Raw genomic sequence first — 27,885 nt, forward strand, 5'->3', positions numbered from 1 at the left:
TTGTAGAAACTCCAGGAGGTATGTTGGTCCCGGCTGAAGTTATGTTGCCAAAACCATCACTTGAGTTGCCAAGTACAAAAAAGAAGAGGGGCAGGCCTTTGGGATCCAAAAATAAAACTCCTAAGGCAACAAAGGTCTCTGCTGAAGAAGTCCTAACTGTTTTGTACTCGGGCAACCCTCCAAGCCCTAGCTTGAAGGGCAAGGAAAAAATCTAGTTCATTGTGGTAGGAGCCTATTTACTATGTCTTTGCTATTTCCATAGTTTATAGGCTCACTTTTAAATAAGTGAGCGGTTAGTTCGAATATAGATGGTCTGTCTCTATGTATCACAGTAGTTCTCTTGCTACGACTTCTTGATCTGTCTAGTTGAAGGCAGCAGAAGGATATGTAATGGCCATCTTGACATGCGTTTAATGAAATCCACCCTTCAAAAAAAAAAAAAAAAACAAACTTTTTCTATGATTTATAGAAATTTACAAATACAAAACAAAATTGTTTTCTTTTAAAAAAAAAGAGAATATGGTAGCATTGTACAAAAAAAAAAAAGAGAGAGAGAAAAGTTATGGCAGAATTATAATTTGAGTCAAAAGACGGGGTAAAACCGTTACTTCATTTTGTAAACAGTGATTCGCTTTAGTATATTTAGAATTAGATAGAGAAAAACATAATTTTCAATTTTCAATTTTACTTTTTATTTTTTCATAACTGTCTAAAAAAAAAAAAAAATGCAATTGACATGTGCGTTGAAGGGGCGAAAGGAAACTTGCTATTTACTAAAACATTATCGGAAAAATTCAGAGAAACTTTGATTTCTTGCGGGTGTTAATGGGGGAAGAAAGTGAAACTCAGTACTTAAGTTGAAAGAGAAGACTTGATTGCTGAAGCCTGACGGAGGATCGAAGCCTGCAAGCGACTCATAGCTAGGTATTGTTTTTCTTGCTCTAAAAATCCTAGTAGTATTTCTGGAAACAGATGTATTATTGGTTCATTTGTTCTATAGCTATATATGGAGTTTCAGTTAAAGGCACAAATTATTGGTTGTTGTATGAGTATAATTGTAAGGAGACAGTTTATTGTGAATAATCTTATCAAATCGAAACTTGTAATTGATGCTATTGCAACTTCCTTGCTGAATAGAATACCAAACTGATCATGATTATCATGCCTTTGTTTAGGCTATCTTTATAGCGGGTTGTGATTGCAAATGCCAGCTGTTCTAATCGAATTTCCGTTCGTTAGAATTAGATAGTGTGAGGTGATAATATATACGGAATTGGTGTGCCTGTTGACAGGTTAGAGGCTGGAATTCATGTGTGTTTGTCAATAGATTAAGTTAACAAGGATCAGCTTATGTTTTTGTTTTAGTGTTGTTGTTAATAGAAGCACACACAAACACACAGAATTGGTTTGGTGTGCGCTTTTGAACTGTTGATATGGACGATATCATAATATTGACTGACTTTGTCTTGTGGTGTTGTTTAACTCAAATGTGCTCCCATTGTGGTTGATTTGTGTAATTTGGGCTTGCCAGTACTTGTTTTTTTTTTAATGTGTGATAATAGCAATCTTATATTAGAACAACCCGTTAGCCTTTTCATGTGGAATACATGTTCTCAGCTTCTCTCTTCTGTTTCACCTTTTCGGGTTGCTTTCTTTGGTGGCGCTGTTGATATCTTTGCAACTGAAACCAAATTAACTGTCCTAATTCATACTGCTGAGTAAGTAGTTGTTGAAGAGTGGATTCTTTCTGGATTGCAGTTATCTTTGAGAGAGGTCTTTTATTATCTTATGTAGCAGGTTAATAATCATCCCTATCTAGTGGTCACCCTGTGTGTGTGTGTGTGTGTGTAGATTCTGATAGGGTAATCTTGGTATATAAAACTTGTGTGTATCATTGTGTTGATCTTCCTGTCTTGGTTGGCAGGGATTCAGGAATCCCTTTTGCCTATATGGTTCTGTAATTAATTTACAAAGCGAGGTTGTATGTCGTTGATCTGTCATTGCAAAATGGCTTTAATCCATGTTCTTTTGGCATCTTATAACAGAAAATTATGCAAAAAATGAAGAGGCTGATATTGAGGAGCTCATCAAAGCAGTTGCATATCAGGTGGCAAAGTAATTGTCAGTGGAACAGCAGTTGGAGAGATGGGCACTACATATCTGTAAGCATCACAGCTAGTATCAATTTCTAATGTTTTGCTCTATTTGTTCAACCCTATGGTCATGCATATATGTATATATGCACTATGTTGTACTTTTATTGTATTTTGAGCCTCATGACTTTAGAAAGATAGTTCATATGTAAATACTTTTTAAATTTATTTTCATCACTTAAGAGTCTTGAGAATTTTAGTGTTTTGATTTTGTTCCAGGCTCTTGGTGATGATAACTTGAACAGAGATTTTGCTGTACAACAAGTGCCATTAATATGTCAATTTTTTGCTAGCATTTTTTGTAATATGTGAGCGCCCATTGACTGCTTATTGACGTATTTTCTATTTTTGCAACAGTTGAAGCTTAGCCAGCCTGACACAATGATCAGGGATATGTTGACTATCTTGGTTTAGGAAATTGCTGGTCTTGGGGTATGCTTATTTCCCAAGTATTTGCCAATATATTTGCTTTTGTTGGCTTTTTGTCTTTTTTTCTTATTTTCTGTTATTTTTCAAGTGCTTTATTATGCAGGTCTAAGGACTATTGATAGTATATTAGATGACCTTGAAAGGGAGATTGATAATGGAGTGAACACTTACCAGGTAACTTATGTGGACCATTTAGAATTTTGTAAATTCTAGGGCTGGTTTTGTTTTACCTCTGTAATTGTTATAAGCATATGGTTCTGTGAAACTTTTAAGTAATTTAATCAGGTGTCCAAAAGCAATGAGACTAGTATTTCATATTCAATGTATTTCATTGTCAGGCAATGTGGAATGATAGCCCCTATTCTTCCTGCAGCTGCAGCTACTGATATAGAGTTAGCTAGGAGGGTGAAGGAATTCTCCTTGAAGGAAACAGGGTAAATTGTCTCTAATTTGGAATATATATATATATATATATAGCGTTCATCGCTGCTAGAGATTTTTGTTTGATTCGTACAAAAATGTCGAAAATAATAAAGATATACTGATATACTCAGCTGAGGGCTAAGTAGCATGTAATAGTCTGTGTAACACAATGAAGCCATACCCATTTAAATTTAACTAGACAGCAACAGCATGATAGAGCAGGCTACCCTTTTGAAATCCCAAGATTAAGCTCATTTGCCCAACTCTAAAACTAAGTTCTTTTTGGTCCAAAGACAAGTTCTCATGGTGGTTTAAGAGTCCAAAAGCTACTAATGAAATCGATTGGGTCATTCTTAGAATTTCTTAGAGTTAAATGTTGAGTTTTACAAAGATTTTATTTTTATTTTTCTTGGGTTTGTTCTGTTCTTAGGGCAAGTAGTCTGTAAGGTGTCCAAGATTCTTCTTATTTGATGAGTCTCTTAATAAGTCCACATAAGGTATTTGAAGCCAATACATAGGTTCTTATCTTGTAAGGCAATTTAATCAGATTGGAATTGATGAAGACTGTTGTTGAAACACTTGGTGTATTGATATCTCTTCCCCCACCCCATCCTTTCTCTCCTCTCAACTCCTCCAAGTTCTCTGAAACTACTGCAGCTTTAAACCTTTTCTGTCTTCTGAAACTATTCTATTTCCTAAAATTTCTATCCTAAGCACACTATTATCATAGCCAAAACTCACTTGTTTTGTCCTGCATCAAGTTCATAACACAGGACTGCATTCTTCTTTCAATTACAATTGAGATCAAGCGTTGCTCTCATGATAGTGAAGATAATAGAAATCACTCAGTGAGGTGATTGTAAAACTGGAATAACTTTCAATCCATTTCTACCATGCTTAAGGAGAGTGAAATAACTTGAATAGCAATATGTGTTGGTTCATCTTCATCTTCTAGGCTAAAAGAAGAATCAAGGCAGCCTGGTCCAGAAAGGGGTGTAAAATTGGAAGTTGCTGGCTAGCTATCCTGAAGTGATCCTTGATTGGTCATATAGCTGGGAGATTTATTTAGGTAGCACAATTCATAGATGAGCGAAAGATCTTGTTTTTGCAGAAGCTATATTAAGGGGACAGCTAGAGTCTTGTGGAAAAAATACCAACAACCTAATTTTGCAGTCACTAGAACTTTAGAACAGAATTAGATGAGTTTACTTGCATTTCATTAAATTGGTGCAATGAAGCTGATCTTCTGAAGAATATAATAGTCAGTTGTTTAGCTTGGCTGCGGAATAAAAAGAGTTTACATGGAAGGAAGGCATCATCATAGTATGTAGGATATCTATATTTCTTTGGGTTTGGCTGCAATTACTAAATGGAGAAAAGGTTATAAAAAAAGATCTTCCATTGTGATTTCAAGGAAAGGAAAGTCAATTGGTAAGTCTTATGGTGGATTCACTTTTAACCCAGTAGAGTCAGATCACTTTTCTTATCGTGGTTTCGCATCATCTACCAACCATTTTGGTGAGTTCGTCTACTCCCAAGAGTACACAAAAGACTAGAATGTTTTTACTAACTCCAAAGCTAGAGCTGAAGTGAAATATTGGCATGCTAAGGCTTTTTGGCTATTATTCAGCACAATGCCAAATTGATCGCTAGCTTTCGCAGATAAAGAAACTTGTATTGCATCTGCTGGTGGTGACCTATTATATTGAAGGATTGGTTTACACTAAAAGTTACTAATTAATAAATCAGGAGTCATTTTAAGTGTTAAGTCTATTAAGAGTCTTGACTCTTGACTCTTGGGGTTAGTACAATGTCGTTAAATTCTCTACAGGTCTCTTGTTATTCATTGAGTCTTATAGGTCTGTCAAAGGAAAATGTATCTGAACTGTATCCATAATGCTGTCCACTATCTCTAAGGCAAATCAGATTGGAATTAGTAAAAATTGAGTGTCGTTGAAGCTTTGTGACTGCTTTGTCCTCTCTCTTCTGCTCTCTTTACTTTTTACATTTTTAAATAATCAAATGGGGTGATGTTTGTTTCCTGGGATTGTCATACCCCACGTTAATTTTTATAATTGTCCCGGACTCCTCAAGCTGGGCTTATGTTTACTATGTCCTGACTCATGTTTGGTGTTGGAGGGACTAATAACTACAGCCCCCAATCAACCTCTGCTCGTTGTTCTTAACAATTACTTCTGCAGAAGAAAGCTAATCTGGGCACATGGGAGTAACGCGCAAGCACCCAACCACAATAAACAGATGAGTTAAATGATTATCTCAAGTATCTACATGCTTTCAATTATACAAGCATGCCAACGAATTGTTAGAAGTTCCAGACTTCTAGTTTACAAGAAACATGAAGACCCAGACTCCATCAACACCACAGACCTGCAACACCATCAACATCATCAACAATTTCTCTCAGACTTCTCAGATCAAAGCCATAGCCAATTTCTCTTCCAGTCAAGCCAAGGTGCCTGCAGTTCTTCCCAAACAAATTCTACTACCAGAATCGAAATCCTTCACCCAAATCCAAAATTATGCAATTCCAATCAATACCCATCTAAGCAAACAACAAAACATCCAATACCCAATTCTCAAAATACGATCTTTCATTGATTCATTACCTTTGCAATTATCTGATTCCCAATCATTCAGTTTGGTTTCTTCTCAGCTTTCAATTTGCAGAAGCTTTCAAAGAAGTTCGTCGGACATGGTTTGAGGAGGTGAAATTTGTAGAAGCTTTCAAGAGAGTTCATCGGGCATGGTTTGAGGAGGTGAGAACGATGAGAGAGTTCGTCAATCACTGATGCAAAGAGTAGAGAGAATGAGGGCTTCGGGCTTCCACAATCCCATGGTTTTTGGGGTGTCTATGGAAGAAGGTGTTAGGGAGAATTTGGGACTCTAGAGTCTCATTTAAAATAGTCCCGCTTGTTGCCAAACATGGGATTAGTATAACATAAGCTGATAATGATGTCCAATCCCATCTAATCCCATGTAACAAACACCCCCTGGAAGTAATACGCAAAGGAAGAATTGCCTGCAAAAAAAAAAAAAAAGGGAGGGGGGGGGGGGGGGGGAAAAGAAACAGATATATTGTGATGAATGTCATGCATGGTTGAGATAAGGTAATAGTAAGTGATGTGATTTTGTTATGAATCATTTGGAGTTCTTTTAGATTTATCAGGATTAAATGTCTGAAAAAGCGTAGTTGAGATAAGATGATAGCAAATGGCGTGATTTTGAATGAATCCTTTAGAATTCTGTTAGATTGATCTGAACATTAGCTTTCATATTGCACTCAAAATGTTGTCCCTGAAAGCATAAAGTAGAATGATATCTATACCAAATATGTGAACTTTATATTTGTCTTATACTTGCCTATCATCGGTTTTGCTTTGGCATCAGTGAAATACCTACTGAAGAGCTAATGTTTGTGCAGATGATATCACTATGCTATAGCAAAATTTACAGAAATTTTGAGATGGTGTCTAAAGTTCTTCCCTGAGTATTTGTTACTTTATGCAATGGAGATCATCTCTTCTATATATGCTGAACCTGCATCTGGAAATACCAAACTTGGCACTGTCATGGACAAAAGCATTTGCAAAGATGTGTCAACTTTAAATGTTTGGGCATAACTAAGTAAGCTTTGTTTGACTTGTAACCATTCTTATGTGAAGGTTTTCACTTATTATGCCTTGGTTCTGAAGATTAATTTGAAGGTAAACTAACTATATGGCTAATGGGGGCTACATGCATTTCTAATTTTTTATTCTCAATTCTTGCTGTGCCCAAAGCCTTCTTTTTACCATGGCACCCAGTCTATTAGTTTGTACTGCTTCATTTTTTACATTTGCACATATGCTTTTATACGAATTTTGAAACAATATTTTCCTTTTCGTAATGATTGGTTTCTTGAAGATGATGAGAGTGAAATGCAACCTAATAGACGTTTTCGTTTATGGAAAAACTGGGTGGGTTCTTATTAAGATTGTCAGTATGAGCTTCAGCTGTGCACAATGATTGATAGTATTTTGGTAGAAGTGAAAATTCATTAGGGTTGATGACCAGACTTGCAAAGATTAATATAGTATATTTCATTCTGATTTATGTATTGGAACCATTAGATTTTATTTGGCCATATATATATATTTTTTTTTCTATGAGATGTTGACTTCAATCATCTTTCTTGACTGTTTGTTACAGGTTCTTTCCTCTTAAGTATGCTGCAGTTGCTGCATGCACTATACTAGGATAGACCAGGTAATTTTGTAATTAAGTAAGTATTGGTAGTAGGGTTTTGTAGTTTTTGTGTATCAGAGTTGGTGTTTAAATCCCTATTTGCATCTTTGAGGCCAAAGCGGCAAAAAGGGAATAGCTGCACCTGGTTTAGGCATTGGTTGAGTAGTGGATTAGTAGTCTATTTCTCCTTTTCATCTTTGCTCCTTCAAAAATCCATGCAGACTCAGAATGGAGCTAGCAATGGTACCTTTTTCAAAGAAAAAATTTGATAGTTAATAGGCTGATGCTTGGTCCTGTGGCAGCAAGAACTTACATCCTGCACTTATATATGACATGGGACTGTAAATTGACCTGTTTTGAATCTCGAGCAATTAATAGATTTTAAGTTCGCGCTGCTTTACTCAACCTCCAACTAAGTCAGTAATGAGACAGTGGAAACCCATCTTCTCACCTCTATCCATCCTTCCTCAACTCCTCCTAGAGGAGGTTCAGTTCCAGCGGTTCACTGGATGCCGTCACTAGTATGCTCGGACTTAATCCCGCACCAAACCATTCTAGCAACATTGACTTTGATGTACCCAAGGAGTGTAGGAAGATTGCTGGGGTGTTCTTAGTGGGTATTTGAAATGCTAAAACTTTTTCTCTGTTTGTTTTCTTTTTGTCTATATATTGAAGCTGTAGCAAACCCACAGTTCATTTGATTGCAAATTGCAACCTTTTTTGTTGACTTTTTGGCAACATGATCATGTTTACATTTTCCGAAAGGGATGGAGAACAAAGGAGAGACATGGGTCACAGTGTCCTGTTGGTGAGGGAACAACTTGGTTGGGCGCTGGGTGCAAGCACACACTCTCTGTTGCTGGAACTGTCATTTTTTTTTTTGTACAGACGTTCTGTTTCTACTCATCCACTTTATAGTTGCAGTCCTGCTATCAAAGGACCCAAACATTGTCATCTAGAAAATTTTGAATTTTTAGTTTAAGTATGGCATCACTGCATCAGTGCCCAGAGGTTGATGGGGGAAAATTTTAATATGGTTGGTTCGATAGGCTTTCTGGCTTACTAGATTGTTTAGTTCTATCAGATAGGTTATATGTTTTCCAAAATGAACAAGTTATCATGCATGTTGAAAAGGGCTTACTAGTTCCCGTTGAAAAGCTTTAGTCCTGATTTCCGAAGATCTAATTGTTCAGCAAGGGTTTGTATAAATAATTTAACGATGAGGGAGAAGTGTATGATAAAGGATAAATTTCTGGCTGTCGAATGGGTTTCTAATCTCGCATGGGATCTGGGGCTTATTTATTTGCTAATGACTTATTTTGTGCACAGTGATGGTTGTTATCACGCTTTATATGCTCTCAGTAATTAACTAAATACTCGAGGACTTCCTAAAGAAGGAAGATTCATCAAGGGAAATTATTACTCTTACCGAAGGATGAGGCATAGGATTACAAATTGGTCAAACGATACCTGCAATTCATGAAACTATCCTTATGTATGTATGCTTCTTTTGTTGCGAGTTGCACCTCGTAATCAAGTCAGGTGGAAATGTAGGAAAAGAGAAAGGTTAAGAACTATGATAAGTTATGCACTCCATCTCATTCAATAGTGAAGAAGGTAAAATCATTAATCACGAGTTTAATTCTTGGTGTTAAGAAAAGTACACTAGTGGAGTAGAGTAAAATCTCTCGCAGTGAGTTTGGAAACTGAATTCTGTAATTAACTTTCCACCATTTTGATGGGGTTGAAGTTAAGAGAAATGATACATCTTTGAACTTTGAACAGATAGGTGCAGGAGAAAAATTGGTGGGTGGTGACATACATAAGTCCAAAGTATACAAACAAACAAAACACTTGGGGGAAAAATAAGGATGAGCCTAGCAAACTAGTGACCAGTGTGTGGAAGCTGTTAAAAGCTTCTTCATTGTCTTCCTCATGGCTTCTCTTCTTTCCTTCTCTCTTCCCAACTCAAAGATGATGATAAGAGCTTCTTCACCATCAACTTCTGCAACGACGATTACTGTGCCAGAGAGCCTTACTGACAGATTTGGCAGAAAAGGCATCAAGTTTGTGGAGTATGACAACACTCCATTTGTTGAGCTCACAGTCAGAAATGGCAGTTCATTAAAGCTTCAAATACCGAATGCTCATGTAACTTCGTATAAGCCTAAGGTGTATTGGAAAGACGATGGCTTTGAGGAGGTTCTTTACACAATTCCAGGTAAAGGAACTGAGCCTAACAAAGCCAAGGGGGGAATTGGTTTGGTCTTAAATGATGTATCACAGGCAGGTTCTAAAGGGACACTTGTATCCACTTCTGAATGGACAGTGAAAGATGTTGATTCGGATTCCATTGATGCTATGCAGGTATTATACAATGTCATAGTCTTTACTCTTCAGGAACCACACATTTGAAACAGTAATAATACACAAATAGGGAAAGCTTTCCTAAACTTTAGTCTGTCAAATAATGCTGGTATCTTGGCTTTGTTGTCATCAAAGCAGAGACTAGGACAATTTACACCACCAAGTTTTTATGCTGTTCTTTCAAAATCTTATAAAAGTTTAGTATAATTATCTAACTATATGTGATAATTAGATAATTTATGAGAACTGTGTCTTGGTCCCTGAAAAAGAAGAAGCTAGCTCCGTTGAGTGGAGACATCCTGCATTATAATGTAATGCTCTGAATTCTCCTCTTTAATGAACTTGCAAGAAACGTTCAGTCCAAAAACCACTTAGTCATCTAATTGCGATCCTAAGAGTAGACACTCGGCGCACACTGGAATGATCAGGATGATAACCAAACCATCCTCTTAAGAGCCTGACTAAGTTCATCTAGAAATGATGATTTTGAGGACATATAACTTGGTGGTTCCTCATTTTTTTTTTTTTCTTTCTTTCTTTCTTTGGTTTTTTGTTCTCAGTTCATTTGGTGCTATGTTGCAGGTTGAATTAAGCAGCACCAGTGGAAAACTTGATATAACATATGTTGTCACACTGTACCCGGTAAGCATTGCAACAGCAGTTAAAGTGAAGAACAAAGGCCGAAAGGATGCGACTCTAACAAGTGCTATACTCAGCCATTTCAAATTTAAGAGACGAAGTGGAGCAGCAATCCAAGGTCTCAAGGGCTGCAGTTACACTGTACAACCTCCACTATCTTCTCCATTCGAGATTTTGTCACCAAACGAAGCATTGAAAGCTGATCCATCACCTGGGTGGTTCTCTTCTGAGCCTGAAGAAAAACCAGGTTCTTGGACTCAACAAGATGTACCTTACACCATTTTGAAAAACAAGCTCAGCAGAGTTTATGCTGCGCCTCCTAAAGAGAGACTGAAGGCCATTTATAACACTCCTCCTTCAAAATATGATACACTTGATCAGGTAACCAAATCCCATTTCTTATTGAATTAGTTGAACAACTTGTTTCCTAAGAAAACCTTTATGTTTTACTTCTGTAATCTCTACAAAAGAATTTTGGTTGAACTTGATCAGTAATAAGTATGTAGTCACATTGTATATATGTTTAGCTAAGGTGGTCTAAACATATGATCCCTCCGCCGATACTTGAAGTTGTATACATTATTTCCGACTTAATGCTTGGCCATTTCATTTCAGGGACGAGAGCTCTTCTTCAGGGTGATAAGGATGGGATTTGATGACATCTACTTATCCAGCCCTGGTTCTTTGTCCGAGAAATATGGGAATGAGTATTTTATATGCACCGGCCCTGCTTCAATGTTAGTACCTGTGGTTGTGAAACCTGGTGAGGAATGGAGAGGAGCACAGGTCATTGAGCACGACAATTTGTAGTAAATCTATCTTCCAAATTATATTCTTCTTGTTCATTTTAAATATCTGTAGAGAGCGATTGGCTTTTCCTCTTTTTGTTTCTTCTATCTAGTTGGATCACCTGCTATGGATGTAAACCAAACGTTCTTTTAGCACAAGAAACGTATATATATATAGTTTTGATGGTGCGGATCGATCACATCATACCAATCTGAGGTGTTCCTTTATGTCACTGATCGTGTGTACATGATGAACAAGCAGCTAGCTAGGAACACAATCACCTTCTGTGTTGTATGGATTGTAGCCATGAAAAAGGCCAAGAGAGGGAGAAAAACTTTGGACAATGAGTTGCGTTTACCAAACTGCGTGGGGACGAGAATGGCGTACCCCCTTGATCTACCCCGACTCAACTATTGCAGTCCCTACTTGTGAAAATAGTACTAGTAATTTACTGCTTGAGAAATTCTATTTGCATGTAGACAGTAGACTTGTAGATAATACACCATTCATTACAAATCTCGATCTCGGATAGAATCTGGAAGAAAAATACAATTCATTACAAGAAAATTGAAGATGTTTGAGAACAAGCATAAATTAACAGAGAGAGGGAGAGAGTAATTGTGTGTTTATTCATCTCACAATGGAGGGTTTATATAGGAATACAAAGCTAGTGTGAAAGCTCTAAGATATTATCATTTTGGTGATAATCTTCTCTTGGTTGATTGAGGGCTGCAGCTCCACACACTTGTCTTCAATGATGATAAGTGTCATGCTGTTGCTTCTTGTCATAAAGTATGTCACACAAGTCCTCATACACTCAAGTACCTATATTTATACACTCAAATACCTATTACATGATATAGACATTTATGCTATGACTCATACAACATGACTCATACAATATGACTCATATATACTACAACACTCCCCCTTGGATATTTCATGTCAATAGTATTTGTCTAGGCCGTGCGCTTCTGAGTTGCCTCGTTAAAAACCTTGCCAAGTAATAAAACCTTGTGGGAAAAAACAACCTTGGTCGAAGGATAAAAAGAGCACAACGCGCGTTTGAGTGTGGAGTATGTTTCTGGATACTCCCCTTGATTTAGACTCCCCCTGAAGATCGTGGGAGTTCGGATAACCTTCTCAATCCGATGCTCTTCACATGTTTCTCGAAAGGGGATTTTGGTAGCGACTTAGTAAATAAGTCTGCTACATTATCCTCTGATCGGATTTGATTTACTTCAATATTTAGAAGTGTTTGTTATTGCTGATTGTAGAAGAATTTTGGCGATATATGCTTGGTATTGTCACCCTTGATGAAACCTAATTTCATTTGCTCAATACAAGCTGCATTATCCTCGTAAATGCATGTAGGTTCATTTGTGGTAGACTTCAAACCACAAGCTCCTCGAATGTGTCTATTTACAGATCTTAGCCATATGCACTCACGCACAGCTTCATGTAGAGCAATAATCTCTGCATGATTTGAGAAAGTAGCAACAAGAGTCTGTTTTGTGGATCTCCAAGATATCGCGGTGCTTCCCATGGTAAAGACATAACCTGTTTGGGAGCGACCTTTGTGAGGGTCAGAGAGATACCCTGCATCAGCAAAGCCCATCAAAACATCATTATTATTTTGATGGAAGAGAGGAGGAGAACGTCGGCCACCATGAATGGTGTCGCCGGCGTCTATATTACGGAAGGTGGCTTTTTGCCTTGTGGGGTCTGATCCCATGCTTCCGTCTTTTCTTTTCTCTCTGTAGGGATAAAACAAGCCCATATCAATCGTACCTTTCAAGTATCGAAAGATTGTCTTTATACCAATCCAATGGCGGCGTGTTGGCGCAGAACTATGTCTAGCTAACAAGTTCACTGCAAATGAGATATCCGGTCTTGTGCATTGAGCTAAGTACAATAATGCACCTATTGCACTTAGATATGGCACTTCAGCCTCTAATAAGCCTTCGTCCTCATCCTTTGGACGAAATGGATCTTTTCTGGGCTCAAGACTACGGCTGATCATGGGAGTACTCACAGGCTTTGCTTTATCTTCATTAAAGCGCCTTAGTAATTTTCAGTATATGCTGACTGATGGATCATAATCCCATCACTACGGTGCTCGAGTTCTATTCCGAGACAAAACCGTGTTTTCCCAAGATCTTTCATCTCAAATTCGGATTTCAAATATTTAGCAGTTTCCTTTAACTCATCTAGAGTTCCAATTAGGTTCATGTCATCGACATAAACTGCTATAATTGCAAATCCTGAACTTGTCCTTTTAATGAACACGCATGGGCATATTTCATTGTTAATATATCCCTTCCCAATCAAGTAGTCACTTAGACGGTTATACCACATCCGTCCGGATTGTTTCAATCCATATAGTGAGCGTCTCAATCTTATTGAAAACGCGCTCCGTGGTTTAGAGCCTTTTGATTTGGGTAATTGAAGTCCATCTGGAACCTTCATATATATCTCTAAATCTAGATCCCCATAGAGATATGCTGTAACCACATCCATAAGCTACATGTCAAGTTTTTCGGAAACTACCAAACTGACAAGGTAGCGGAACATTATAATGTCCATTACGGGAGAATATGTCTCCTCGTAGTCGATTCCAGGGCGTTGTGAGAAACCTTGCGCCACAAGGCGGGCTTTGTATCTAACAACCTCATTTTTCTCATTACGCTTTCTAACAAAGACCCATTTATGGCCAACAGGTTTTATATTTGGTGGTGTCAGCGTTATAGACCCAAATACCTGTCTCTTTGTTAGTGAATCCAATTCAGTCTGGATCGCATCTTTCCATTTAGACCAATCTGCTCTTCGTTGACATTCTTCAACGGAGCGAGGTTCGATATCATCGTATTCTATAATTCCTTTTGCAATATGATATGCAAATGCATCATCAATAGTCATAGAATTTCTATCCATTATCACATGTATACTAGTGTAATTTATGGAGATCTCTCTATTTTCTGGAATTGGTTCTGTCATTGGAGCGTCCTCCAATGATGTCTCTTGGACATAACCATAATCTGGAATATTCTCATGAGATGGATTATTTGTATCGATGATTAATGGATTATTTTGTGCCAAACTCGCTTTCTTTCTTGGGCGAGAATCCATCGAACCTATGGGCCTTCCGCGCTTCCTGGCAGGAGCCGTGGGCCTAGCCACTACGTCACCCATATAGGGGACGTTGGCGCCATTCTCATGTACTTTTGAGATGGCATCATGTCCTCTATTGTTAGGGACATCAATCCTTGCAGGCACATTTGCAGCAGGTATGTGTGATCTTGTCACTTTAGCGATATCAGAAAACGCATCAGGCATTGATTCTGCTACGTTCTGAAGATCGAGAATTCTCCGCACTTCTATTTCAGACTGTACGGTTCGGGGATCAAGATGAGACAAAGTGGGGACAAACCACGACAATTCCTGTCTTTTCTGTTGAACATTAGTGTTCATGTCTCCCCCTAACGACGGGAAGACTGTCTCATCAAAGTGACAATCCGCAAATCTAGCGGTAAATAGATCACCTGTCAAGGGTTCTATGTAGCGGATAATGGTTGGAGAGTCATATCCAACATAAAGACCTAATCGTCTTTGAGGACCCATTTTGGTGTGTTCATACCTACACTAGCAAGACTAGTTCTCTACATCACCAAGCATAAGTAACACCCACGTTGGGACATCCACGAGACATGGCAAGGCCCAACCACGACATCCATCGTGTAGCCCTATGTTCAAGCTACGCCACGGTATCCGGAAGTCACAAAACCGACGCCGGGAAGCCACCTTCCCGCCCTTGTCAAGATGCCTCCACAACATGGCTTTCTACATGCTTCTTGGACTAGCTAGAATTGTGTGGTTGCTTGTCCCACATCGAAAACAATGTAGAGGAGAGGCATTCCTTCACCTATAAAAGGAATGCCTCCTCCCACAACTCAAGACATCCCATTACATACTTTGTAATCTTGTTAGGCCGCAAGGCTCGACACACTAGTACAACATTCAAGTGGACGTAGTCTCCCGCTCATGCGGAGGCGAACCACTATACATCTCGTGTCAACCTCTCTCTCTCTCTCTCTTTAAAGCTAACTAGAGACCCCCGCGGACTCTAACGTTAACATGGTGCGCTTTGGCGGCGCAATTGGCACATAGACTGCACACCCAAATATGCGTAAGTGTGAGACATCAGGCTCATAGCCAGTTACCATCTGGGACGCAGAAAATGGTTGGGTGGCAGTGGGCCTCAGACGAATAAGCACAGCTGCGTGTAATATTGCATAGCCCCAAGCAGAAATAGGGAGATTGGTGCGCATAACCAATGCTCTAGCAACCATTTGAAGTCTCTTAATGGCAGCTTCTGCGAGACCATTTTGGGTGTGTACATGAGGGACAGGGTGTTCAACCTCAATCCCAATGGACATGCAATAATCATCAAAAGTTTTTGATGTAAACTCTCCAGCATTGTCAAGACGAATTGACTTAATAGGATGATCAGGGTGGTGAGCCCTTAATTTAATGATTTGTGCTAGGAGTTTAGCAAATGCAGCATTTCTTGTGGATAAGAGCATGACATGTGACCAACGTGTCGAGGCATCAACCAACACCATAAAATATCTAAATGGTCCGCAAGTTGGTTGGATAGGTCCACAAATATCACCTTGTATTCTTTGCAAGAATGGTATATTTTCTTTAGTGTTCTTTGCATAGGATGGTCTCGATCCTACCTTTGCAAAGGAACTCTTGTCCATTCTCACAATGTGTTTCCACATGAAAATCATTGGCTCTTATATCTTTAAAACTCAATAGGGTTCTTCCAGCCCTAGGAGCATATAGAGCTTCGGTGATATTAATATTTGTGCCATTTGGCAACAAAAATTGAGCTGGTCCTCGACCATGAATCAATTGTGATGATCCTGCCATCGTAGTTATTGAAGATCGACTAGGCGTCATCCATAAAAATAATTGCCTATGTCGTAATATAGTATGTGTGGTGCCACTATCAAGAAGGCATTCCATTTCTCCGGAGAACATACTGAAAAAGAATAATAAAGTTCGGAATATTAACACATGTCCATGACATTGAATGATAATGCGATACTTTTATTAATGAGGAAAATAGCCAATGATTACATCAAGGTTTTCCAAAGTCTATTCCAAAATAAAACTTGAGACAAATTGTAGTCACTCAATCCGTTTGGTAACTCCAATGAAATATGACCAGGAAAGTAGAGAGAGATGTTGGTGGAGCGAGGCTCGCTTAAGTACCCCGATCTCAATTACTTTCCTAGACATCATACTTCATTTGATGCGCCACATAAGAAAGAGTTAATACAATTGTCATTTATTGACTAAGGCACATTTGCCATTATTGAAAAATAGAAAGGACTATTCGAATCAAAGTCTGCGGCATCTTCGTGCACTTGTTTAGCTTTGAAGTCCTCTATGGTGAGATTGACATCTTCACTATCTTCATCTTCGGCAAGGTTGGTTTCTTGCTCCCTGAATTGCCTATACTCCTTGTAGCTGTCAGCTAGTTGGGTACTTGCATGGCATTGCTTGAACCAATGCTCTATTGATCCACACCGATGACACATGTCATTGTGGTTGCCTCCTTTCATTTGAGGTGCAGATTGTCCACGTTGTGGATATTCCCTAGGAGGGTTACTGCTACTACCACGTCTCATGGTGCGACCTCCACGGCCCAAATTGTTACTTCCACGACCTATGGTGCTACCATATCCTCGGCCCATGTTACTACCATATCCTCGGCCCATGTTGCTACCGTATCCACCTCTCCCATGTGTGGAGTTGCTACCACGTGTGTAGTTGCCACCGCGTGTGTTCGCGCTAAAGTTGCGGTTTCCTTCTTTATTGGGGCGGTTATATGGACCCATTCGTCCTTCTTGTCCCCTGTTATTAGGGTACCGCTCCTTGCGCCCTCTTTTGGGTGCATTATAATTTGCCTCGCGAACGCTCTTGGTTCCAATTGGCCTTGAATGATAATTCTTTACGAGGATGTTGTCGTGCTTTTCAGCTACCGACATGATATTGATGAGCTCATTGAACCTCGTAATTCGTCCAGCATTGACTTCAGTGCGATATTGCTTTGATATCACAAGTGCTGCGACGGGGATGGTGGAGAGAGTCTTTTCAATTAGTTCTTCTTCTGTGAGAGGTTTTGCACAGAACCTCAACATGGCTTTGAGGCGAAGAGCTTCTGAGTTGTATTCAGCAACAGACTTGAAGTCGGAGAAGCGTATATTGTTCCACTGAATCTTCAAGTCAGGGAGGATGGTATCTTGGATATTACCAAAACGCTCTTCTAGCGCTACCCATAGGTCTCTTGCATCTTTGATTGACATGTATTCCAATCTCAGTGCTTTATCCATATGGCGTCACATCAAGATAATAGCTTGTGCGTGCTTTGTGGGTGTTCGTTGGAACACAAGACCCTGGTCAGGTGCCTGGATTATAAGCAATATCCTTCTTGAAGTGAGATGGTTCTCAACGTCGGTTACCCAGCTATGATATTCCGAACCCGTTGAGTCAAGCATTTGAAAGTCGAGTCTAGGTTCATTCGACATCCTTGAAAATAAGAAGAGAAGATATATTAGTTTCGGAGTTTAAACTTCCACGAAAGCTAAAATAATAAGATTTCCGAGCTATGCTACCAAGAAATCAATTTCCGAGCTATGCTACCAAGAAATCAATTTCCAATAATATTTAGATTTAGACCAAAACAATGATGTTTAATATGATCATAAATCGATGCTTGCGGACACTCTTAGTCTGAATATTATGAACAGTCTTAGTTCATTGATTACGAACGCTCTTAGTTCGTTTAGCGCGAATTTCTATAATTCCGCTTTTAATTGTAAGTTTCCAAGAAAAAAGAAAGATAGGAAAAAGGAGAAAAAACTCAAAAACGGGAACTTTTAGTAAATAATACCTTGAAATAATGTTGCCGGAAATTTTGGCCGGAAAAAGTTGTTGGAGGTGACCGAAAAAATCGCTGGAAAAAGTTGAGAAAATCGCAGGAAAAGTCGTCGGAAAAGTCGCCGGAAATGTCGTCGGAAACTTGCCCTGCAGATCTGTCGGCAGATCTGTCGGCAGCAGCTCGGCAGGTGTCTCGGCAGGTCCTCTCGGCAGCTCTCGGCAGGTCTCGGCAGATCCTCTCGGCAGCTGCTCGGCAGGTCGTCTCGGCAGCTCTCGGCAGGTCGTCTCGGCAGCTCTCGGCAGGTCTTCTCGGCAGCTCTCGGCAGCTCTCGGCAGATCCTCTCGGCAGCTTCTGCGCAGCTGCTCTGCAGGTCTCGGCAGCAGCTCGGCAGGACTCGGCAGCGGTCCGACAGCACTTCAAATTTTCAGGTGGCCGGTTCAGGAAATTTCCGGCCGGTTCTTGAGATTCTGAGGCCGGTTCTGAGCTTCTTGAATCAAGGGCTTTGATATTTGCTAGGGTTTGGAGGTTTTTTGTAGGTTTGGAAAAATGACTTCGATCGGATTATGAACTTCCTCTACTCTTGTCAATTTCGATTCTAATTCTAGAGCACTTTCGTGCTGATAACGTGTTTGAGAACAAGCATAAATTAACAGAGAGAGGGAGAGAGTAATTGTGTGTTTATTCTTCTCACAATGGAGGGTTTATATAGGAATACAAAGCTAGTGTGAAAGCTCTAAGTTATTATCATTTTGGTGATAATCTTCTCTTGGTTGATTGAGGGCTGCAGCTCCACACACTGTCTTCAATGATGATAAGTGTCATAAAGTATGTCACACAAGTCCTCATACACTCAAGTACCTATATTTATACACTCAAATACCTATTACATGATATAGACATTTATGCTATGACTCATACAACATGACTCATACAATATGACTCATATATACTACAACAGAAGATCATTTATTAGAGACGAGAATACAAGCTTACAACTAAAACTTAAATCCTATCTCCCATTAGCTAAACATAAAATTGCTCACATTGGCATGGCGAGATTGCGTAAACTACCTTGTTAGGGACCTACAAACATGAAGATTCAAGCCATAGGCTCTCGAGGCATAGAAGAGATCCAAGAAGTTGCTCATCCACTCCAAAAGATCCTGGCATTAAGCATAGGCGTCGGGAGGTAGGGTCGTGAAGATTTGGGAATTTTGTTTCTTTCTTGTACTTTAAGATATATATGCAAACAATTTGATTCATTTGACCCTCTAAACAATAAACTTTAGTGCCCAATAGCTTACAACACTCAATATTTCTCGTATTTCAATCTTTCTCTTCTTATTCATGTTTAATATTCTTCTGTGGATGGATTGAAATTTAGAATCACAAACATAGTAGAGCTGCCAAACGTAGTAGAGTTGCTACGACATTATGGAACAATATTATGTAACAGTGTTCATTTGAGTTACTGATATGCAAATAGTTGATTTTTCTCGAAACATGCGCGGGCCAGCTACCTAAGGGAAAATGGGGCCTGTCAACTTTGTATGATGGCGCCGAGTGTGTTTTGGTTTCGCTCTGCGTGTTTGCTCTGGAGTCTGTTTGATGTGCACAAAGAGAAAGAGTTAAGAGAGAGGGAGTTGATGGGTTCTGCTTATTTGGCCCACCGCATCCATCCGTCTGTTTTGGTAGTTGGTTTACCTGAAAGAGAATGTTGAAAGCTGAATAATCTCTTCTTTAAAATTTGAGAGATTAATCTCCCAATTGTTCCCTGACAGAAAGAGAGAGAGAGAGGGTCTATGAGCAAGACACCCAGTAAGACTTCAATTTTGGGTTTGTTTTGAAGGACTGTGTGTGATTAATTTCGGGTTTTCAGGGTCCAATGGCTGCTAACACTGTTTCAGTGGGTTTGGACAAGGAACTGGTACATACCCTTTTCTTAATTGCCTTTACTTTGCAAATGTATGAATGTGAAAAGGAATTTAGGTGTGCCAAAGATTGGATTTTGGGCAAGTTTTGGGATTTTGTGATTGAAATTCTTAGTGGGTATTTGGAACCTGTGTTTTCTGTGAATTTGGGTGCAATCAATTTTGGCATATTGTCTAATTGGTCAGTCATGAGTGTTTGATCTTAATGAAACAAAGGTATTTCCTGAGAGTTTAGTAGGCAACAAGATGGTCTATTTTTACTCTTAGAGATGGATTAGTTCTTTTTTGCTATTGAGTTGTTGTCCTGGAACTCATGCTTTTTTAAATAATTGTGCGCAGATTTTTGGTATGGCAGAGGAGGAGATGGAGTACAGGGTTGAGTTGTTTAACAAGTAAGTTTTCTGCATTGTATTTTAGATGAGTAATGGGGTTTTTGCGAGGTAGTATTTGTATCCAATTTCTTTTCAATCTCAGGTCCAATAGTTTGAGCAATTAGTTCCAATTTCTTTTCAATCTCACCTCCAATAGTTTGAGCAATTAGTTCGGGTGCTTCTTTGCCATGCACATTGTCTTCTAATCATTCATTTATTTTGGCTTTTCACATATGCTTTTTTCTATTTACAGTAGATATCATACTTTATTTGATGAGCATATCTGATCATTCTATAAGTCAATGTGCTTCAATAATACTTTCTGCACCTACACTTCTAGCTGGTCAGAATAATGCTTGCTTTTGTTCTGTGCAGAGAGAAAACCCCTCATGATTTTTATAATTTGGACAATCATATACATCAGTTTGGGAAGTAGCGTGAGGTAAACATCTCAATCTCAATATATGGTTTATTCCAAAAGAACCGATTAGTATATTCTGTATTGGCTTTTAAGAGAACATAATTTAATCTCACAATTTCTTTTGCCAATTGGTGCAGCATCGGAGCCAAAAAGGTGAAAGCTGAATGTCAACAGTTCAGGGAATATTGTAGGGCAGGAAATGGAGAAGGGCACATAATCCATTGATATATATCTTCCACTATAAAGAATCACAGCTGGGCTTCATATGCTATAACTAAAGCATATAAGTAGAGCAAGATATTTTACAGCAAACAAGCTTACTGAAACTATACCTGGATGGGTCTTCAAACGAATTAAGACAGTGTATGAAATGCTAAAATGTAGCTTCTATTTTGTTTTACTTATAAGCTTACTGTTTTGTTATGATTAGTTAGTTGAAATTTGGTATGCAGCCATGCAGGGGTTCCTCTTACAACAACTTCACTGGGAAAGCTCAAGCTCACTTCCTACTGAATGTGATAGAGGGAGTTTGTGAGTATGATATATGCTTTACATATCTTTCTCTTAATCTTAGCCAATCACTTTGTAGAGTGTGATAAAGACTGCCTTGGTACTTTATTGCAGAAAAGCATGAACTGGAAAAATGATTTTGGGAGTTGTGAATATTTGGTGCTTTGATTAAATAGATAGTTCTTAGACTTGCTCAAATATCAAAATGATGGAGCTGATGTTTTGAGGCCAAACCGGTTTTCCTCTACTTTATAATAGCATATTTTTGGATGATTTAAGAACTCTCTCTGATTCTCTCTATAATTGATATAATTGAACTTTGTGTATTGATTTGACTGGTTTAATCAATGGCAGTGTTGGACAATGGGAATCAGACCTAGGAGAACAGTTTCATATATGTGAGCTTTGATTTTCGATTGTACTGTTTATTACATTTTTCGTTTTCACACGTGTTTCTTTCTGATTCTACATTTTGTAGTCAGTTTTTGTTCATCTGTGGTGTTACATTTTTTAGCTTTTTAGATCTTTAGCTAATCTGCCTAATCACTTCTGAATGAAACTGCTGTGTGATTGCTTATAGTTTTGGGGATTTGAACTTTTTAGACTTGGATGTTAGTGTAAATAAGTAAAGTAATGACAAGAAGAGAGCACATGAAGAAGGTTATTGGAAGTTTGTGGCTGCATAAGGTTGTTATGTTGTTTGATTTGTATAATTGCTGTTTACTGTGCAGGGACCTCCAAGGGGAAGGACACCACAATCAGAGACCACGGTTCAGTGCTATGAACCTGCAACCATGAAATACTTGGGAGATTACCCTGCATTGACACCTGATGAGGTTAGTTTGTTGTGTATATTTGGACTTGGGGTTGTGGATTGGTGTAGTGAACGTGTAGTAAGCTATTATAGAGTCTTTGCTAACTTCTAAATGGATGGGTTCATTTGATGATGTTAAGGTGATGAAATTGATGTAGTTCTCATTTTGTGCCTGATTTGATATATACTCAAGAGTTTAGATGATAGAAGAGATGGAACTCAGCATATCCCAACTATTGGGAAATTCATGTTGTAAATCTTTATTTCAGGTCAAGGAGCGGGTAGCACTAGCAAGGAAGGCACAAAAAACATGAGCAAAGAGTAGCTTCAAGCAAAGACGCCTGTTTCTTCGTATTATTCTCAAATATATAGTAGAACACCAAGACCTTATAGTGAGTTCAGTTAGAAAGAAAACAATTGATAATTTTCTGACCCGCAAGACCTTATAGTGAGTTCCACAAAGCTTTGCATTCTGACCCCAAGGTCCTACATGAACCTCCGAGCAATACCCACATTCCTTCACACTGCATTTCAACATCAGCTTTGTCACTCCAGACTTCACAATTTCAGGGGGGGTATTGTATATAGAATTAGTGGAACTTTTAAAGAAATCTATGAAATTTAAAAGTCTGGGTGTATTCAATATAGACTTTTAACAGTCCATGAAAGTCTTGAGGTATTCAATTAGGATTTTTAAAGACTTCATGAATTCCACCAAAATCTAAGGGTATTCAATTAGGACTTTTAAAAATGAATAAAAGTACAGAGGTATTCAAAATATCATTCATACTTATGGAATTAGAAAATCATGGATAATCATGGACTTTGTAGTGTTAACTATACATACCAAACTCCAATAATTTTCCAGCCTCCAGACCAAAGATTTGAAAAAGTCTATCAAAGTTTCCTCTTAAAAAAAAAAAAAAAAAAAAGGTCTACCAAAGTTCTTCTCTCTACGCACGAAGAAGTTGGTCCTTCATCATCTCTCTTTCTTAATTTTTTGTTTTTTCTCTAATCTTTTATGATATCAACGTTTTTTGATACCCAACATGTTCATTGTAGTTCTTGAATGTGATTTTTGTTTTTTTGTTTTTTTTTTTCAATTGTGATACTTCGAACCCTAATAGCAATAAAAATGATTTATGAAACCCTAAAACCCAAATATTGTGGTCTACCCCTAAGACCTTGAATACCTTGAATAGTGTTGCTATGGCATACTAAATTTTATCTTATTAATTAATTATTCTCATTAATTTGAATTTATATTATGGTTCAAAGAAAGGTTGAACAATTGAATTTCAATTGATTGATTATAGATCAAGACATTGACCAATATTTGCTACAATATAAGTTAATCAGCGAAAACAAAATTGATGAGAATAATTAACCATAAACATCAAGTGATCTATATTGCATATTTATGTTGTTGGGAGATTAGGAATGAGAACAAACTCGCTAGACAGGCTAACGATCATTCATTTGAGCTAATAAAGATACTTGAGCATTGAAGAGACAACGAGTTATTATCTTGTTTTGTGTTTGGGCTGCATTTGTTTTGTTTTTTGTTTTTTGTTTTTATATTTTGTACATGCTAGGAAATCTGTAGAAGTCATTCATAATAAAGTATATAGATTTTCATGAATTAATAAAAGTCTGTTGCTAAAATCAATGGTTTTAAGAAATCCATAACAGTCTATCAACTTTTTAAAGAGTCTGTGGACTTTTCAAAAAGTCTGTCATTTAAAAAAAGTATGCACAAATCCAAATACAATACACCCCCCTTCATATGCATCTAGTGTACGTCTCCTGTGCAATCCTAGGAATATCTGATGACAGTAGTCAGTACAGGTGCAAACCATTCAGAAGCCCTACGTGTATCAGGATCAGCAAGAGCAAGTGAAGATGGTGAAGCAGGTTTGGAAAAGAGAGAAATTTAAATGAGGCCATTTGGGACTTTTAAACCCTTTATATGGTTATTTTTCAAAAAACTTGGTTAAAAGTCTATTTGAATGTTTAAAATAGGTTAATATTGATATGATCCTACTACTACACGCAAGTAATCAGATCGATACTTCGTTAATGACTGTTAATACATACTATATGGTATTGACCTTTTCAACTCAAAAGAAAATCATTTTCTTACATTATAATATGAGTCGTTGATTATATATCCAAGTCCAAGTCTATATTACTAGTCCAAGTCCACGTCTATATGATAATATGAGTCATAATCATAATGAACTCTAGATAGCTCATTGTCCAATTTGTTGTGCATAATTGACAAAACGTATACCATTATTATCATATTGGACTTTTGGGAAAGTTTTAATAGTAGAAAATAAGAAGATCAACGTAATATGTTACTCCCAACTCTGAAAATCAGAAAAATGTCACTGTGTCACACCTGGAAAGTTGCTAATGACCAGAAAATGTTTTTGAAAGCTCTGCTTCTCTTCCTCCTCTTTCAGTTCTGCACTTCCAGGGACACCATAAAAGGGAATGAAGAACAATTGAAGGATGTTGATGGAGACTATTTAGCGTCCAAAGAAAGCATGTTTGAATTGGGTTTCTTCAGCCCCGGAAATTCTAGCTACAGGTATGTTGGAATTTGGTATTCTCAGACTAGAGTATCCACTAAAACGGTGGTGTGGGTTGCAAACAGGAACAATCCCATCAATGATACCTCTGGTGTGCTCACAATAAACAGATATGGAGAACTAGTCCTTTATGCTTATAACATGGAGAGCACTCCTATTTGGTCTACTAATGTGTCGCGGTCGGTTCAAAATGCTAACACAAGCACTTTATCTGCACAGCTTTTAGATACAGGAAATTTAGTTGTGTTCCAGGCTGATAATAATGAAATCTATGTATGGCAAAGTTTTGATTATCCTACAGATACTTTAATTCCAGGTATGAAAGTTGGGGTGAATTGGAAAACTGGGCTGGAATGGGTTTTAACATCTAGGAAGTCACAAGATGACCCTGGAACTGGAGAGTATACCTTTAGGCACTATCCATATCAGATCGCATCCCCCCAATTTTTTATGTACAAGGGTTTGAGTAAGTATTACAGAACTCAACCAGGGCCAACGCCTGGTTTGGTCACTAGTCAAGAGGAAACTTATTATTCCATGAATGAAACCAATGCAATTACAAGAGTAACAGTGACTAATTCTGCGTTTGAGCGCCTTCATTGGGATGATGATGGCCTTCAATGGAAGGTAGACTTGTCTGCACCGACGTCCCGGTGTGAAAGGTATGGAGAGTGTGGTGCCAACAGCAGATGTAGCCCTGACAATGTATTAGCGTTTGAGTGTGAGTGTTTATCAGGGTATGTGCCTAATTCTATAAGTGATTGGAATCAGAAAAATGGGTCAGGTGGATGTGTGAGTAATCGACTTGGTTTGTTGAAGTGTGGAGATGGAGACGGGTTTGTGAAGGTGGCAAGAGTTAAATATCCAGACACATCGATAGCAGCATGGTTAAAATCAGGAATGAGTGCCAAAGACTGTGAGCAGGAGTGCCTAAGAAATTGTTCTTGCAAAGCATATTTGAGCACTGAAAATGAAGGGATTGTTGATTGCTTGACATGGTATGATGACTTGATGGACATTTTAACGTACACAGAGTTTGGACAAGATCTCTACGTTCGTGTGAATGCAACTGTGTTAGGTACTAATTAATCTGCTTGCAATAGCAAACTCAACTAACTACATGTAAGTTTCAAGAATCACAATTACTTGTTTTCCATGCTTATGTAGCTGCAAATGCCGGAAGATCACAAGGTTTCTTGGAAAGGAGGGGTATGCCGGCCATTCCAATACTGTCTGCTGTGCTGGCATTGGTACTAATCATTATGCTTCTCTATTGGTGGCGTAAGAAGAAGAGGAACACAAAAGGTGAAAGAAGTTCTCATCTATTTTGATTAACTAGTTAAACTGCTTTAATTTTCATGAGCTGGTAACACTTGTTCCGTCTGTAAATCACATGAAAGAACTTTAACATGGTCATGTGCATCTTATAAACACGGACTAAAGTGATGATGTTATGCAGTTAGAACAGCGAGGATAAAATGATGTAGAGAATAATTATTTATTGTTTAGGCATAGATTTTGTGGAGGCAGAGGAGCTTGAGGAATCTCAGAGACACCCCGAATTACAATTTTTTGATCTTGTCACAATAATGGCAGCCACAGACCACTTCTCTCGTGTCAATGAACTTGGCCATGGTGGTTTTGGCTCTGTTTATAAGGTAAGCAAAAAATTTAGATATCCTAAACATTTCTAAGCTCCAAAAATCTCTTGTTGTTCTAGCAATGTTAGGTTCTGGCCTGGCTATTTCTTTTACTATTCTTAATTAATTACTCAACAGTTTAGTTGCTCCTCAAAAGTTGATGAATATGTGAAAGATTGATATTGTATTATAACTTCAGGGTCAGCTACCAAATGAACAAAAAGTTGCTGTGAAAAGATTGTCCAAAACTTCAGGACAAGGGATTGAGGAATTCAAAAATGAAGTTGCACTTATAGCAAGACTTCAGCATAGGAATCTTGTGAAACTTTTAGGCTGTTGTATAAAGGGAGAAGAAAGGATGTTAGTCCTAGAATACATGCCTAACAAAAGCTTGGACTCCTTTCTTTTTGGTATGTGTACGAGGAATAATGATTGGTTCAGGCCATTTCTCATAAAAGAACATATTTCAAGCTTCTTACTAAACAGTAGCATTTGCGTTTTGATGTAGATAACAGAAGACGGTCCTTCTTGGATTGGAAAAAGCGCTTTGAAATTATCAACGGGATTGCTCGTGGGATTCTGTATCTTCACCAAGACTCAAGATTGAGGATTATCCATAGAGATCTAAAAACTAGCAATGTTCTACTAGATGATGAGATGAACCCAAAAATTTCTGATTTTGGCATGGCTAGAATATTCCAAGGGGACCAACTGCAAGATAAGACGAACCGAATTGTCGGAACATAGTAAGAATAATAAATATCACATTTAATCTTCATTATGCTATTCTTTGGCTGCTGTAACATTCTATATTGTTTATATATAGTGGCTACATGTCACCGGAGTACGCAGTATTTGGGAGATTTTCCACGAAATCTGATGTCTTTAGTTTTGGGATCATAATTTTGGAGATTATAAGTGGGCAGAAAAACAATAGTTCTGATCTGGAGGATTCTTCCGTGAACTTAATAGGACGTGTAAGCAACACATATTTTTCTAACATTTTATCTCTGAGTATTTATTTGTTTTTTAAACTAAATTCCAACTGCAGGTTTGGGAGCTCTGGAAAGAAGGTAGAGCCTTAGATATTGTTGATTCGACACTGAAGTCATGTCAACCTAATGAAGTCATGAGATGCATAGAAGTTGCGCTCTTGTGTGTACAAAAAGATTCAAAGGACCGACCTGACATGTCAGCCATTGTTATCATGTTGAGTGGTGAAGCATCTCCTCCATTGCCCAAGCAGCCAGCATTTGTTTTCAGAAGAGATTCCGACGCTGATGTTGATCCATTATTTCCAAACCGATCTTATTCAAAAAACGACTTGACAATAACTACAATGGAAGCTCGATAATTGGAAACTTAAAATTCTGACAATATGTACCTGTTTTTAGTTTAACTAATTTTTCATCAGAATTTTTTGTTTTTAATTTCCTATCCATCTTCTATTTGTTTACTGGAAACACCAGCTAAGATTAGGATATTACGATCCAATCCAATCCATTTCCTAATATCAGTCTATTCCAGTCAGGGGTACCAAACGTGGCCAAAGGGTTTTCTACATTTAAAGATGGAAAAAACATTAAGTCAGGATTTAATTGCAA

At 38.1% G+C, this 27,885-nt stretch overlaps 2 protein-coding genes and 2 long non-coding RNA genes across 9 annotated transcripts; all 4 read left to right on the forward strand.

Moving 5' to 3' along the window:
• The first annotated feature begins 788 nt into the window (after nt 1-788).
• LOC133724916 (uncharacterized) lies at nt 789-9,022 on the forward strand. 5 transcript variants are annotated; one of them, XR_009854111.1, is made up of 9 exons: nt 789-924; nt 2,046-2,162; nt 2,373-2,417; nt 2,511-2,585; nt 2,686-2,756; nt 2,921-3,016; nt 6,448-6,730; nt 7,215-7,271; nt 8,016-9,022. It is a non-coding gene; the product is annotated as an uncharacterized LOC133724916 (long non-coding RNA). The 5 variants fall into 5 exon arrangements; XR_009854107.1 differs by having other exon boundaries at nt 6,448-6,650; nt 8,016-9,020; XR_009854110.1 differs by having other exon boundaries at nt 7,215-9,020.
• Nucleotides 9,023-9,093: 71 nt separating this feature from the next.
• LOC133724915 (photosynthetic NDH subunit of subcomplex B 2, chloroplastic) lies at nt 9,094-11,255 on the forward strand. The gene is made up of 3 exons (XM_062151830.1): nt 9,094-9,617; nt 10,200-10,637; nt 10,872-11,255. Exons 1-3 carry the CDS (start codon nt 9,186-9,188, stop codon nt 11,064-11,066), a joined length of 1,065 nt encoding a protein of 354 aa, XP_062007814.1. The 5' UTR covers nt 9,094-9,185; the 3' UTR covers nt 11,067-11,255.
• A 9,606-nt stretch (nt 11,256-20,861) lies between these two features.
• Nucleotides 20,862-22,468, forward strand: LOC133737497 (uncharacterized). Of its 2 annotated transcripts, XR_009859859.1 has the most exons (5): nt 20,862-21,083; nt 21,173-21,251; nt 21,585-21,628; nt 21,962-22,066; nt 22,314-22,468. It is a non-coding gene; the product is annotated as an uncharacterized LOC133737497 (long non-coding RNA). The 2 variants fall into 2 exon arrangements; XR_009859858.1 differs by lacking the exon at nt 21,585-21,628.
• A 1,885-nt stretch (nt 22,469-24,353) lies between these two features.
• On the forward strand, nt 24,354-27,711 carry LOC133724919 (G-type lectin S-receptor-like serine/threonine-protein kinase RKS1). The gene is given in 7 exon segments (XM_062151834.1): nt 24,354-25,719; nt 25,809-25,987; nt 26,168-26,299; nt 26,481-26,691; nt 26,790-27,027; nt 27,108-27,258; nt 27,333-27,711. Coding segments are annotated over 7 exon segments (2,532 nt in total). The 5' UTR covers nt 24,354-24,401; the 3' UTR covers nt 27,636-27,711.
• Nucleotides 27,712-27,885: the final 174 nt, after the last annotated feature.

This window comes from Rosa rugosa, chromosome 1 (assembly GCF_958449725.1).
Source record: "Rosa rugosa chromosome 1, drRosRugo1.1, whole genome shotgun sequence".
Taxonomy (NCBI): Eukaryota; Viridiplantae; Streptophyta; class Magnoliopsida; order Rosales; family Rosaceae; genus Rosa; species Rosa rugosa.